General features: G+C 42.8%; 1 protein-coding gene across 3 annotated transcripts in view; it reads left to right on the forward strand.

Annotated features, from left to right (window-relative positions):
• Positions 1 to 14,821, forward strand: part of DDX1 (DEAD-box helicase 1) — a 37,829-nt gene extending 23,008 nt beyond the window's left edge. Inside the window, exons 15-26 of one of the 3 annotated variants that reach the window (XM_036262945.1) lie at positions 700 to 798; positions 1,891 to 1,980; positions 2,703 to 2,891; positions 3,535 to 3,586; positions 6,269 to 6,415; positions 10,560 to 10,651; positions 11,885 to 11,957; positions 12,074 to 12,146; positions 12,223 to 12,265; positions 13,192 to 13,287; positions 13,775 to 13,895; positions 14,514 to 14,821. In XM_036262945.1, coding sequence (XP_036118838.1) covers positions 700 to 798; positions 1,891 to 1,980; positions 2,703 to 2,891; positions 3,535 to 3,586; positions 6,269 to 6,415; positions 10,560 to 10,651; positions 11,885 to 11,957; positions 12,074 to 12,146; positions 12,223 to 12,265; positions 13,192 to 13,287; positions 13,775 to 13,895; positions 14,514 to 14,644 — 1,206 coding nt within the window. In that variant the 3' untranslated portion in view covers positions 14,645 to 14,821. The remainder of the gene's footprint in view (positions 1 to 699; positions 799 to 1,890; positions 1,981 to 2,702; positions 2,892 to 3,534; positions 3,587 to 6,268; positions 6,416 to 10,559; positions 10,652 to 11,884; positions 11,958 to 12,073; positions 12,147 to 12,222; positions 12,266 to 13,191; positions 13,288 to 13,774; positions 13,896 to 14,513) is intronic. The other 2 variants (XM_036262947.1, XM_036262946.1) reach the window with 2 other exon arrangements.
• The last annotated feature ends 575 nt before the right edge of the window (positions 14,822 to 15,396 follow it).

A 15,396-nucleotide genomic window follows, 5' to 3' on the forward strand; every position in this document is an offset into this window, starting at 1 on the left:
AATCCCAGTGTAGTTATTACTACTTGTATCATCTAAGTGCCTTTGACTTTCATATTCTAAACTTCAGTTTCTTATTTAAAATAGGGATAACGATAGTAGTATGTACCTTAGTGGTAACATGAAACGACATAGTACTTGTAAAAGTTCAGCACAGTGCCTGTTTCTGAGAAGCACTTGGCGAGTGGTAATTGTTGCTGTTTTCCTGGACAGCGGAGCGTCACTGCCGCTGACTGCCCACATCTGCCGAGGCTCCGAGCGCCCTGGCACCAGTGCTTGCCTCGTCTCTCGGTTGCCACATCATCTCTGCAGAGCAGAAGTGCACTCCACTCACACATGAGACAAGGGACGTTAGGGGAGAGTGAGTAGGTTGAGGTCACACAGCTGGGTAGTGGCAGAACTGGGATTTGAATTTCAGCGTTCCTATAAATTCATCTGATTTTTGCTTGAAAATACAAATTTTATATATTAGACTATAACATTTAAGGATGTCAAACTCAGTTGGCCAAATTCTTCCGATTATTCTCAAACCAAATATAAGTTTGATAATATGGCACGATCTATTTCCTGTATTTACAAATTCCGAGTTAAAGGTGACACTCGTGTGCACGGTGTATCATCAGTGGACAGTTGGTGGGTGCTGCTTATGGTGATCCAGCGGTTCTGCAGTTCTCATCAGGGGCTTTGTTTGGTGTTTTTCAGGTGGACATAGTCGTGGGGACTCCGGGAAGACTAGATGATTTGGTGTCAACTGGAAAGCTGAGCTTATCCCAAGTGAGATTCCTGGTTCTGGATGAAGCCGTACGTTGAAATTAGTTATACTTTTTAAAAGTGTTGGCTTTTATTTTTGGAGATAAAATCTGCAAAATGAATTGAAAATATAATTCAGTCATGATTCCAATATCTAGAGATAATCATTATCAGTTTAGTATATTTTCATCCACTTCTTATATTTATGTAAATGTTTTTTATAGTTGAAATCAGACTTTGAGGAATCTAGGAAATCTTTTTTTTTTTTAATGTAGTATTATAAATATTTCATGTTATTCATAAAAGATTTTATTTTATTTTATTTTATTTTTTTAATCCTCACCCGAGGATATTTTTCCATTTTTTGTACAGATAGAGTGGGAGGGAGAGAGAGAGAGAAACATCGACGTGAAGGGACACATCGAGTGGCTGCCACCCGCACAACCAACCAGGGCTGGGGACAAACTGCAACCGAAGTACGTGCCCTTAGCGGAAACCAAACCCGGGTCTCTACGGACCGCAGGCCGACGCTCTAACCGCTGAGCCAAACCGGCCAGGGCCATAAAAGATTTTAAAGGCTGTCTAATGATCTGTCATATGGATACTTAACTGTTTATTTAACTGCTCTTATTACTAGATATGTAGGTTTATTTTTCTTTCTAAATAGTTATTTTTGTTTGTACATAATTATTTTATACATTACAAATTATTTTTTTATATCATAGTTGCAAAATGTGAACTGTGTAAAAAGACATTAATGTGCTTGAGGCTCTTAAGACATGCTCCCAGATTATTTTTAGGATGGGTTGAAGTAGTTTTCAGCACCGGTTTTTGTCTTGTTTTCCATGTTAAAATCCTGTGCTCAGGCCACGTGGTAGGAGCTGTTGACTCCTGTGCTCGTTCACGAATATCGGGTGTGGTGTTTGCGCTGATTAGTGCCAGCTTTCTCCTGTGTCAGTCACACGGGGTTAAGACTGAATTTATAACTTGTCTCTGGGCATCAATAGGAAATCATCATTTAGAAAATATGAGGATATGTATCTCTATGAATTAGTTTCCACATCTTACATTTTGTGTTTGTTTTAGAAAAAAGGATTTTGATACTGATTTAAAAACTTATGCTTTTCTTTGCTTCCCATGCAGGATGGGCTTCTTTCGCAAGGTTACTCTGATTTTATAAACAGGATTCACAGTCAGATTCCTCAGATTACCTCTGATGAAAAAAGACTCCAGGTAAGAAATGACAGACGCATCTTAAAGACATGTAAATAATCATTGCGTGTTAATGCTTAATTTTTGTGTGACGTTTACACCTTGTGTTAGTGTTCTCTGGTTAAGTTGACTGCTCTGTAGCACATTTTTTCAGTGCTTGATAGCACAGCGCACACAAAGGGAACCGTCGTGAAGCTGCTTTGGGAATAAAGAAGGGAATCGGAGAAAGTTACTTAAGTGTTACAGAAGACGGTACTAAAAAGCTTTTAATGTTTTTTCTACAGAGCATTTAGAGTTTATATTCCAGACTGAATACTGTTTCTATTTGAAGGGAAAATACCTTGAGCTGTTGAAAAACAGTTATTTCTTTAATAATATTTTAAAAAATATTACTCTTATTTTTATCATCTTTCTCTTAGGACGAATTTGATTGATAGAGGTTTTCAAGAGAAAAAGATAAAAATAGTTTAGATAAGTTTGTAAGTTTTTAGGTAAGTCTGAGCTTACAGTTTTAGGTCTTGCAAACCTTCTCATCTCACATAGCTTTCGTAGGGCCTGCGGAACAGCTGTGGTGATCGCTGGCGCTGAGGGCCGGGGCTCGGGCGCACAGCACAGCTGCGGTGCGGAGTCGGGCGTCGGGCTGGGCCTTAGATTCCAGGCTAATGCAACCGTGACCATCAGCCTCATAGGCAGACTTACTGTCGTTATAAAAGTGATCTAAATTTTGATTTTTTTATTCTTAGGTGATTGTTTGCTCTGCTACTTTGCATTCTTTTGATGTAAAGAAACTGTCTGAGAAGATAATGCATTTTCCCATGTGGGTTGATTTAAAAGGAGAAGATTCCGTTCCAGATACTGTGCACCATGTGGTTGTCCCAGTGAATCCCAAAGCTGACAGGCTCTGGGAGAGGCTTGGGAAAAACCACATTCGAGTGAGTGCTTCTTAATGCTTCCATTTGTGTACGGTAAAGCAGTCATAAACTAGTTTAACCTTGGGCTCTTAGTGATGTTAAGACAACCAGATATTGTACCTAAGTACAGAGAAGTTTAGCATAAGTTTAGGAAAACTTGAGACCTTTAAGGCAGGGAATAAATGGTGGACGCCTCTCTAATTTTTCTCTATGTAAAGTTGCTTTTGCTACGATGTGTATAAGTAAATAGGATTGATTACCTGCATATAAAAATCTGATTTCAGACACAATGATTTCCATTTTTAGTAGTACTTCAGTGTTTTCTTGATGTGCCTTATTTTTTCAAAAATCAACTTCACGTATGCATCGTGTTGTTTTTCCCATTGCGTTTAGATTGGTCTTTATATAAGGGTATGTTCATTGTGAACAAAATTACAAAAACCACCTTTGTGTTTTTATTGTATTTAAAATTGGTTAGCCTTAGACCTGCAGTTAATAACAATTTTTCTGAATCTCAAGAATAGTTTTGCCTTTAGATTATAGAGGTGTATGTCGGAAATGCGGTCTAAAGGTAAATACAGTTCTCTTTTTTTAAAAAATGGCACCTGTTCTGAATTGTTGCTTAACCAATCCTTACCCCTTTTTTATTCTTTCCTTTTGGTAGACAGATGAAGTACATGCAAAAGATAACACAAGACCTGGTGGTAACAGTCCAGGTAAGTAAAATATATCAATAGAATACGTTGAAAGATTAGGAAAACAAATTGGTTTGATTTATTGAGTTTATGCCTGTTTACCCTCTTGAAGGACTGGAAGTGATCTCTAAAAATGGGACAGGAAATATGAAAATAAAACCAACTTAGAGGAGTATTAATGATTGAATTTAAGATATTAGTCTTCTGCCCTGGCCGGTTTGGCTCAGCGGTTAGAGCGTCGGCCTGCGGTCCCGAGAGACCCGGGTTCGGTTCCCGCTAAGGGCATGTACCTCGGTTGCAGTTTGTCCCCGGCCCTGGTTGGTCATGTGGGTGGCAGCCACTCGATGTGTCCCTTTCACGTTGATGTTTCTCTCTCTCTGTCTCTCTCTCCTCCTCTCTCTCCCTCCCGCTCTACCTGAACAAAGAATGTCCTCGGGTGAGGATAATAAAAAAAAAAAGATAATAGTCTTCTGGCATCTAAATCACAGATACTGTATATTATAGAATTCTCACTGATCATAGGTACCGGAATCGTAAGTTCCACAGTGGCTCTCCTCGGTAGACCAGGTTAATAGTAGGGGAAGCTGTTTCTGAACTGGGCTCAGTGATTGCAGTGGGATGTTAGGGTGGCCCCACCTCTCCCACACACAGGCCAGGTGGCATAACAATCGTAAGAAGCCAGAGAGATTGCCACTGCTGTGGTGAGCAGCAGGGTCAGAGTGGAAGGCAGGCATATATAAAGAGTTTCAGAGAGGCCCTGGCGGGTTTGGCTCAGCGGTCAGAGCGTCGGCCTGCAGTCCAGAGAGACTCAGGTTCAGTTCCTGCCAAGGGCACGTACCTCGGTTGCAGTTTGTCCCCGGCCCTGGTTGGGTCATGTGGGTGGCAGCCCTCGATGTGTCACTTTCAGGTAGATGTTTCTCTCTCTCTCTCCCTCCCACTCTATCTGAACAAAAAATGGAAAAATGTCCTCAGGTGAGGATAAAAAAAATAAAGAGTTACAGAGAGGGTGGTCTCCAGTCCCTCCAGAGTTTGAGCTGATGCTGTGTGGCGCAAGGCCCCATCGTAAATAGCTTTGTTAGCATGGATTATAGCATAGGCCATGCCCACCATGTAAATAAAGACAGGCAGGACATTTCAGGGGCTTAGAGGGTACCTCCCAGAACCTTTTGGACAAGGTCAATTCTTTACTGTTAATTTTCTCACCAGCACCTTTCATCTGCGTACACCTCATTCTGTCATATCCACTTCAGATCAAGTTGGGTTTAACCTTTTTTTTTTTTTTAATTGATTTTAGAGCGAGAGGAAGGGAGGAGGAGAGAGAGATGGAAACATCAATGAGAGAGAACATCGATTGGCTGCCTCCTGCATGCCCCTCACTGGGGATTTGACTCACAACCTGGGCATGTGCCCTGACTGGGAATCGAACCGGCGATCTCTTGGTGTGTGGGTTGGCGCTCAACCACGGAGCCACACTGGCTGGGTGGGTTTAGCCATTTTTAAGTGTTCGGTTCAGTGGGCTGACGTACATTCCTGCTGTGTAACCATCATCATCATCCATCTCCAGACTTTTTCATCTTCCCAAACTGAAACTTCATATCATTAAATATTCATCAGTTTTTAGAAAGACTTATTTTAAAGCCCAATCCAATGAAGATATTAGTGGGCAGAGATGAGACAATTTGTTTTATGTACATAATGTTTTAAAAACTGATGAAGCTGCATCACGATACAAGGACAGTGCTCAGAACCTGGGATGGATCTTAAACCCATTAGGCCGCATGTCTGATATCAGATCCCTCAAGTGGGTGCTTGGCGTGGGTTGGGCTGCATTTGGTTCGGTGGGCTACCTGGAGCCTTAATTAAGAGAGTTCCTTCAGACCGAGTTACACCAGCTCCACGTGTGAGGTGTGCGCTCAGGTAGCCTGCTGTTGGAGCGGAGCGAGCCTGCTGGTCCAGAGCCGCGCGGGATCCAGCTGCGAGAGAACGCGCTCTGCACCACAGAGGTGTCAGCTGCTGCGCTTATTTTTCCTTGTAAAACTTTGGTTGGTTTTATGCTACAGTTAGAGATGACCACGGAAACCTTAGAAATATTTTGGGTTACAGATTTAAAGTTTGCATTAGGTAGTTGAGTTATAGCCCAGCTTCACAGTGAAAAATAAAGATTTGGGGGTTGGTGACTAAGAAATTACTAACTAGATCTGATGTATGGTTTTTATTCCTCCATAGAGGGAAGTGTGAACTTTCTGGTGTTTAGGTTAATTTAGAAAGTACATTACTTATTTTTAATGGGGTTAAAATGACTGAGTAAACCTTTATGGCACATTTAGGGAAGTTAACGTGAAGCACAATAGAATTAATTTTCCATAAGAGGTAAGAACAGAGCTTGTGGGTATTTCTGTTTATTTATTTGTGTGTGTGTGTGTGTTTCCCTCATGAGAGGTGTGGTTATAGGTGTTTTGGTACCCCCACAAACTGGCATCAAAAACATTAACAGAAACAAAACTAAATGAGCAAAAGGAATATCTCACCATTTCACCCTATCTTATTATTTCTTGTTCTTGTTGAATTAAAGCAGTTGAAGTTCTTGAAGTAGAGCAGTTTTTTTTAGATGAGTTGAGCAGTAAGTCTGAGAATGATTACTTGTGTTCACGGCGATTTTATATTGCAATGTTGTTTATTTGTTGTTGTGATTGTGGTGTAAAGAGATGTGGTCTGAAGCTATTAAGATCCTGAAGGGGGAGTATGCTGTCCGAGCAGTCAAGGAGCACAAGATGGATCAAGCGATTATTTTCTGCAGAACCAAGATCGACTGTGATAACTTGGAGCAGTATTTTATGCAACAAGAAGGAGGTAATGTTTTCTTACTTGAAATAAGTTGTGCTTATTCCCTCATTTAGTCGGCTGCCAGTGTCATGTGATGCAGTCTGGATGCACACCCAGACTCGAGAGCGGTGACACGCCCTGACTGTGTGCCTGCTCAGCATGCGGTCATTTCCACAGGGAGTGTCGTCACAGTGAGCGCGGGTCCCTGGGCTTCAACCTTAAGTCATTTGGAAGAAGGGTGACGTTATTAATTTTAACGTTAAAATTTCAAGTATAGGTCATTAAGTAATAGAATGTATGTCTTCTGAGTCAGTGTATGAGGAAAAAAACCTTAATTTAAAGAAAGGCTAATAGGGAAAGGAAGAAGGGGAAAATGAGAAAAAGCAGACAGTAATTGTAGAGTAAAGTGGCTGATGGAAAAACCTGAATATATGCATGAACACTAGTGTATCATTGGACTGAAGTCTGTTAAAAGGCACAAATTGTTAGAGTGGATGAAATCTAGTTATATGCTGTTTACCAGAAGTATAGCTGAAACTTGAGGACGGGAATGAAAACATCTTTATGTTTATATCAGCTTATATGTTAACCAAAAGAATAAGCTATGATTTAAGTCTAGCTGTATTAGTCGAAGATGTAATAGACTTTAAGACAAAAATATTACTAGAAATGAAAAGGGTCACTGTATAATAAAATAATAAGTCTACAATGAAGACAATGATTCTACATTTTTTTGCAGGAGAGGCAAGTTAATCCTCAGCAGAGGATATTTTTCCATTGATTTTTAGAGAGAGGGAGGGAGGGAGAGGAAAACATCAATGTGAGAGAGACACGTCGATTTGTTGCCTCCCTGCCTGACCCCAACTGGGGCGGGGATAGAACCTGCAACCCAGGTTTGTGCCCTTGATCAGAATCAAACCCACTAACCTTCAGTGCACAGGCTGACATTCTAACCACTGAGCGAAAGGGCACAATGATTCTAATTTTATGCTCCTTATACATCAAATATATAAACTATCATGAAAGAATCCTCAACATAATCACTGTGAAGGAAGTTCAAATAAAATCACAGTGTGATGCCGCTGACACATTGAGATGACCAGGTGAAAACACAGCACCAGCTTTTGTGAGGATCTGGGGCAGCTGGAGCACCTACAGGTTCTCGTTGAGGCTGCACCTGGCACAGCCACTTTGGCGAAAGGCCTCCAGCCTGGCTGGCGTGCTCAGGACTGAGCGCCGTCCCGCTTTGATTCCCAGTCAGGGCACATGCCCGGGTTTGGGGCTTGGTCCCCAGTAGGGGGCGTGCAGGAGGCAGCCAGCCGATCAATGTATCTCTCTCACTTCAGTGTTTCTCTCTCTCTCTCTCCCTTCCTCTCTTCTGAAAAATCAGTAGAATTATTATTTTTTTTAAAGTTAAACATTGCTGTCTTACAGGTTAGCAGTTCAACTCCTAAGTATTTACCCAAGATAAGTGAAAGCGTGTATTGACAAAAGATGTGTGCAAGAATGGTCATAGCAGTTGTATTTATAGTGACTCAGAACTAAAACACTAAATAACCATCAGTAGGAGAATGGCTAAACAACGTTTGAAATATTTATACATGGGAATATAATGAGAAGGAATGGGCCACAGATAGACTCGACGACTGTGGGGGAATCTCAGACTTTATGCTGAAAGAAAGAAATCTTTATACTGCATGACTCGATTTGTGTGGAGTTTGGGAAGGGTCGGACTAATCTTTGCTGGGGGAACTCCAGAACGGTGTTTGTCCTCGGGGGTAGGAGTGGGGAATGCTGAGAAAGGGCACCAGGCTACTTTGCAGGGTGGTGTTCTTGTTCAGTGTCTTTTCATAGGGCGTTGGGCTATGTAGGTGTGTGCACTTATCAACTCAGCAAATGTGCCCTTAAGATTTGTACATTATATGTAACTTTTACCTCAGAAGAAAGGAAAAAAACTGAGCAAACCCTGCACTCTGCTTAATGGTGCCATGCTGAAGTGTGCACTGATATGTGCAGTCTGCGTGCCAATGCGTGGAGAATACAGAGATGAGTGACTAGAAGGACAGGCAGGATAGACAGAGAAGTGGTGCAGCAGGGTTAGTAAATGTTAGAATTTAGGTGGTGAGATACTAGCTACTCACTGTTAGCATTCGGTCAGCTTGGCTATGCGTTCGAAAATATAGAAGTTGGAAAAATATATAAATATAAGTTGACAGACTTAAAGGTAAAGGACAAATCCTGTTCTCATAGTGGAGAAGACTTTAGCACATCTCTTACTGTATGTACATCAAGGAGATTGGAAAGGTGAAAAATTCGAACATTTAAAAAGTTTGAACTAATCATGTAAAGAAAATGTCACTCCTTATAGTGAACAGTTATTAATGTTTAAGCCCTGACAGACAGACTTGTTTGGTTATTTTAGTTATAGTGACTGTTTTGTAATAAAAATTTCTTCTTGTCTGCTTTGGTTTTGAGTGGAGGATTTGATTATGTGGTTAGAAATGTTGTTGATAAGTAGTAATGTTCTTTTTTTTTTTTAATTTAATTTTTACCCAAGAATATATATTTTTTTTTATTCTTACCCGAGGACATTTTTTCATTTTTTGTTCAGATAGAGTGGGAGAGAGAGAGAGAAACATCGACATGTAAGGGACACATTGAGTGGTTGCCACCCGCACAACCCAACCAGGGCCGGGGACAAACTGCAACCAAGGTACGTGCCCTTAGTGGGAACTGAACCTGGGTCTCTCTGGACCGCAGGCTGACGCTCTTAACTGCTGAGCCAAACCGACCAGGGCCCAAGGATGTGTTTTCATTGATTTTTTTTTTTGGGGGGGGGGGAGAAAGAGAGAGAGAGAGAGAGAGAAACATCCATGTAAGAGAGAAACATCGATCAGTTGCCTCCCATATGTGCCCCGACTGGGAATCAAGCCCACAACCTCTTGATGTACAGGACAACACTCCAAACCACTTAGCCACCCGGCCAGGGCAAGCAGTAATATTCTTTCGTTTTTCTTTCTCTCTCTACGTACTCTGGTTGCCTCTGTCAAGAAAACAAGTTTCCTGAACCATTACTAAACTCAAAACAACAGATACCTGCTTCCAGGGTTTCAGAGGAAGAAAGGGTCCCGCCCTAGTCTGCAGGCACCTCACCCAGGGCATGGGGGGGGGTGTGATGCTCCCTGAGTCCCATGAATTCCCAGTGGGGCGTGACCTCAGTGTGCTGTGTAAGTTTGGTGAGCTGTTGTGTCTCCGCTTCGTGATACATTTCTGTACTAGTCACTTGTCCATACCTTTCAGAATGTCCTGTTTCCTTGAGTTTTGTAAATGTTGTTCTGGGCTACATCGTAGTTGTATCTACAGGTTCTGTTACTTCCAGAAAGCTGTTTGCCCTTACTCTGTACTGCTTCTTGTTCCTGTGTCTATTTGAAAAGTTTCTTTGTGCCCTGGCTGGTTTGGCTCAGCAGTTAGAGTGTCGGCCCACAGACCAAAGAGTCGCGGGTTCAGTTCTGGCCAAGAGCACACACCTCGGTTGCGGTTCAGTCCCCAGCCCTGGTCGGTCATACGGGAGGCAACCCGTAGATGTCTCTCACATCAATGTTTTTCTCTCTGTCTCCCCCTCCCACTCTGTAGATAAATGGAAAAATATCCTCAGGTGAGGATTCAAAAAAATAAAAGAAAAATTTCTTTGTTAGGATTGGCTACCACTGCATCTGCCTCTAAGGTGGCACCTCCCTGTCCTTGAGTTTGCTGCTTCAATCGGCTTTGGCCAGGAAACCGCATGACTGAGTTGCTTCCACCTTGAGGAGGGCAGGCTTGTGGGCGTGGCCTTTAGTAAGGTTATGGACTTTTGGTTCTGTCAAGAATGACTTCTTTTGCCTACTTTTTGGGTTTTCACTTTGTATGGTATGGGTGAAGTTCCTGGTGTCCACGTGTATTTTCCTCTTATTAATCATTTTTGTTGGCATTCTGCTTTATTTGCTCCTGCAGATTGGGCCAGATGACTTACAATGTCCTTCAAAGCAAAATCCATTTTAATGCCAGGGCACTTTGCCTAGTGTGTTCACGATGGTTTGTGGCAAAGATTTAATAGACTCGTAGGGTGGCATTGTAATCACAGTTTTAGGCGTAATGTTTTCCACGGTTAACAGTTTAATCTGCTTTTCACCAGGATCTGATAAAAAAGGACACCAGTTCTCATGTGTTTGTCTCCATGGTGACAGAAAGCCTCATGAGAGAAAGCAAAACTTGGAACGATTTAAGGTATTGATACGTAGTTGTCTGCATTTCCTTAATATTGGAGAGGCAGTGTATCTGGTTTTAATCAGTTCCAGTTAACATTCATAAAGCAATTACTGTCCTAGAAATTTCAAAGTATTTCTGTCCCAACTCTGGTGTGTCCTTTTCATGGCCGGGCTTAGTCATCTTTAAGGTCAAATGGTAAATTACACATTCTTTGTCAACATAACACTGCTGTAAGAAGAATTTTCAATTTGAGAAAGTTTTAGTTAAATTCTTCCAGGTAGATATTTTTAGAAGCATCATCTGATAATTAAACTGGGTCTGTGAGCCTTTAAAAAAATAATTTATAGTAATACCCATAGAGAACTTATATGTAGATTATTTTAAGACAGGTGTCAAAATACAGTTTTGTAGAATTAAATATAGCTTGAATTGTTTGGGGCAGACCATCCCAACTAACAGCACATGAATAGGTTATATCTCTGGGTGTAGGTGGTGGGGCTTGAGCCCTTTAAGACTCCAGGTCAGTAGCCTCCACCCACAAGGATCTTTGCTGTTCACCGTGTGTTGTCTTGGTGCACAGTGTACTCTCTCTGACGCATCGTAGGGAGAGGTGAGAAGAGAAGTACTGGACTTAGGAACTCTGGGTCGTGTTCCCATGGATTGATGTGGGTGGTAAAGCATCGAATGGCCTCATTTCCGCATAGGTGCCACCCTCTGTATCTGGCATTGTATTGGATCAGCGGCCAGCGAGCCCTTCTGTCTCCCCAGATCTCTACCCTGCGCCCCTGCCCGGAGGCTAATGTGTTTCCTTAGGGAGCACCAGGAGGCACTCTCCACCCCTTTAGGGTTTGTCCTCACGAAACTGTAACGTCAGGGTAAAGCACCTAGTGTTCCGAGTTTATTTAAATGCAAGGGTGAAAATAATGCTCATGTTTTTATAGTTTGTTCTGTCCTCTCGAATCACTGTTCAGTATTTCTGAAGATAAAGCCAAACTTTAGAGTGGTTTAATACCTTTGATGTAAGAAAAAAGAAAAGCAAAAAATGAATCCAGTCTTTTATTTATTCACCTTAAATGTCTTATTTAGTGAATCATAGCTTTAAAATCAAGAATTGGCCCAGAGAATTAGGACTATCTGGACTTCTCCTCTGGTAGTAACGGTAGTTACAGAGTTCTCATTTAGTGGAAAGACAGTGTTGATGTTTATTTTTTGCATGTGTGGTAATCAATTCTTTTCTCTTCTGTTCTCTAGAAAGGAGATGTGAGGTTCTTGATTTGCACGGATGTAGCTGCCAGAGGAATCGATGTCCATGGTGTTCCTTATGGTAAAAAGAAACTTTTATGCCTGCAGATTGAATTGTATGGAATTTAAAGTCTAAACCTAATATTTTCAAAACATTTAGAAACAGTGGCAGTTGGTGCTAACCGATTTCTTTTACAGTTATAAACGTCAGCCTGCCTGATGAGAAGCAAAACTACGTCCACCGCATTGGCCGAGTGGGGAGAGCTGAAAGGTACGGCAGCCCCCCGTCTTCGTGTGAGCTTCTGCGTTTCGGGGCCAGGCTCTAATGCACACTTACCCTCTTTCAGGATGGGTCTGGCCATTTCCCTGGTGGCGACAGAAAAAGAGAAGGTAATCTTTTCAGTGTGGTATCACATTCACTGTTTGTGTTGCTATTTTAGATGTTGAAATAAAAGCAGTTGGATTTTTCCATTTACATTGAATTTGGTTGCACATAGAATATGAACTTTTTGTGGCCTTTTTAAAAACTGTGTTCATTAAATGGACAAATAATAGGATGGGGTTTGGAAGGAAAGATGCACAGTGTCATTTTATCTAATAGCTTCAAAGTAATTGTTGTTACCAAAACATATTTAAACCCTGTCCGGCGTGGTGGGAGGTGGGACGGGGGCTGCGCATCTTACTGTTTGGATAAGATGACACGTTGTGAGAACAAGGAACTCTCACACATCGTTGCCCAGCTAGCTGTTCCCTTTGCTCTGTGCTTCGTCCTCTTCCGGAAGACTCTCGAACTCGGCTGTGGTGCCCACCTGCTGCAGCATCCTCCAGAAGGGACGCTTCCATCTCGTGTTTGCCGAGAGCGCCTTTCTGTAACTCACACCCACCTTTTTTTTTTAATATGTTCTTATTGATTTTTTTTCGTAGGGAAAGAGGAGGGGAGAGAGAAACATCGACGTGAGAGAGATACATCCATCAGTTGCCTCCTGCACAACCCCTACTGGAGATCAAGCCGAAACCCGGGCATGTGCCCTGACTGGGAATCGAACTGGGACCTCTCAGTCCATGGGACGATGCTCAAGCTACTGAGCAACACCAGCCAGGCTAACTGACATCCATTTTAGAAAAACGTTTGGCTTATTTTCAAGAACTGTTTTTTTGGAAGACCTAGTTAATGAGCTACTGAATGGTGGTAGTAATTGCCATACCTGCAATCTATTTTTCTTATGCCTTAAGGACAGAAGATACTAAAAAACAAGTTGAAAACAGAGCTGTCTTGCGTGTTCAGTCTCTGCACATGCTCATGCTTTTCCCTCTAGGTCTGGTACCATGTGTGCAGCAGTCGTGGAAAAGGGTGTTACAACACCAGACTCAAGGAAGATGGCGGCTGCACCATATGGTACAACGAGATGCAGGTACGCGCCAGAAGCTTATGGCACTGGAAGTAGACTGCATTGATCTGCAAACGTTTATTAGCATTTATCTTGTCACTTATGGGGGGAAAGTATTGAGTGGTGGATGGTAATGTTAGCTACAGGGTTTTGTTGTTGTTTTTTCTTTATTGATTTTAGAGAGAGAGGGAGAGAGAAACATTGATGAGAGAGAACATCAATTGGCCACCTCCTGCATGCCCCCCCTGGGGATTGGGTCCACGACCTGGACCCTGGCCGGGATTCAAAGCAGCGACCTCTTGGTGCCTGGGTCGATGCTCAGCCACTGAGCCACACCAGCTGGGCTGTTAACTAGAGTTTGTAGGTTGTAACTGTGATTCCTCTTCAGAAATCTAGCTTCTATTTATAGTAAATATTGTATAGTGTCCTGGTTTTAGTAAATGCTGCTAAGAGGCGACTCTGTCAAAGTGAAATTTTTATTTGAAAATGCTTTATTTCTCTCCCTTTCTAGTTGCTGTCTGATATAGAAGAACACCTGAACTGCACCATTTCTCAGATTGAGCCAGATATAAAGGTATCGGTGGATGAATTTGACGGGAAGGTTACCTATGGTCAAAAAAAGGCAGCTACTGGTAAGCTTTGAATACTTTTAATCAATTTTAAATGTTAATATTTCCTTTCTGAGCATCAGTTTAAGAAGGGAGTGTATTTCGCCGTGTTAGTGGGCACTTCTACGTGTGTCTCACTCGAGTAGCACAGCACCGCGTCCACCCCTGCCCGTGGCTGCGTGCGAGCAGGGCGGCAGCACCGCTGGTTCTCCTGAGGCGTCGCCAGAGTAGTCGGACGTTTACAGAATCACTAGGAAATTAGTAGAGTGGTCATTTCGAATGAAGAATCAGAATTCTTTGACTTAATTCAAGTGGTAACCTAGCTTACCCTTCCCTTTGCCTGGAGGCCCTTACCTCATTCCTGACATTTTGTTAGGATGCATGTAAACTAGTGGTTTTCCAAATCAAGAAGATACGGGAGGGAGGGAGGGAGGGAGCTCTCAGGAAAGCTGTTAGCGAGGCCTAATCGTGCATTTACATTGCTTTAACATTTTTAGAACTCTTGAGTTTTAGAGATAACTTGCCCAGTAGTACATTTTTATTGCTAGAAGCAATGTTTAAACGGATGTGATTGAGCCCGGAGTATGCTGACAGGTTATTCCAGGCATGTCACTCACTTGCTCCGTGACGTGTGTGATGCAGGTGGAGGCTATAAAGGCCACGTGGATGTCTTGGCGCCTACCGTTCAGGAGCTGGCTGCCCTTGAGAAGGAGGCGCAGACATCGTTCCTGCACCTCGGCTACCTCCCGAACCAGCCCTTCCGAACCTTCTGATGTAACATCACGGGAGGCTTGGCGAAGCGTCTGTCCCGAACGCCGACACCCTGTCCTGCTTCCAGGCGGCAGTATTTATAGTAACTTAAGCTATTAGTGCTGACTCTTGTGTGTCGAGAAACATGCAACATTAGTCCTAGGAATTCTCCATAAATGGCATCCTAATGAAAATAATAAATTTGATGACTCTATTTTCACGAAGGTTTGTGTCTTATTTTGACGTCATTTGTGTGTCTTACTTTGACGGCATTTGATGATGTTTCGTCTACCGGAATCCTGTGGGTTTATATGGGTTTATGCAGTACAGTTTACAGGCACGGGATTAGGCAGAGGACCTGTGTGGAACACTGGTGATACCCCAAGAGGAGGAGTGGTCACAGGCAGTGGTCCTGCGTGGGGACCATGTGGGGTGGCTGGGTTGCCTGTGTGTGGACAGCAGCTGGGGGAGAGGCGGGAGCTGGAGGGTGGCGCTGGGGCTGCCCGGGGACTTGGGCCGGCTGAAGGCCGGAGCTGGGGGAGGTCTGTCAGGCGCAGGGTGAGGTGACAGGGGGCGGGGCCCTGAAAGCTTACCTTCCTAGATGAGGCACACCCACAAAGACAGCTACTCCACGTCCCTCCAGGTCTTCAGATGAAACGTGAGCAGTGCTCTGCAATGGATTTCCTCAGACCCTCTTAAAACACCAGGAGGGAGAACTGAAACATGTCATCAAATTGTCCTTTTGTGCCACTTGACTCTTCAATAATTGTTTCTT

The sequence above is a fragment of the Molossus molossus genome, unplaced genomic scaffold, assembly GCF_014108415.1.
Source record: "Molossus molossus isolate mMolMol1 unplaced genomic scaffold, mMolMol1.p scaffold_m16_p_15, whole genome shotgun sequence".
Classification (NCBI taxonomy): Eukaryota; Metazoa; Chordata; class Mammalia; order Chiroptera; family Molossidae; genus Molossus; species Molossus molossus.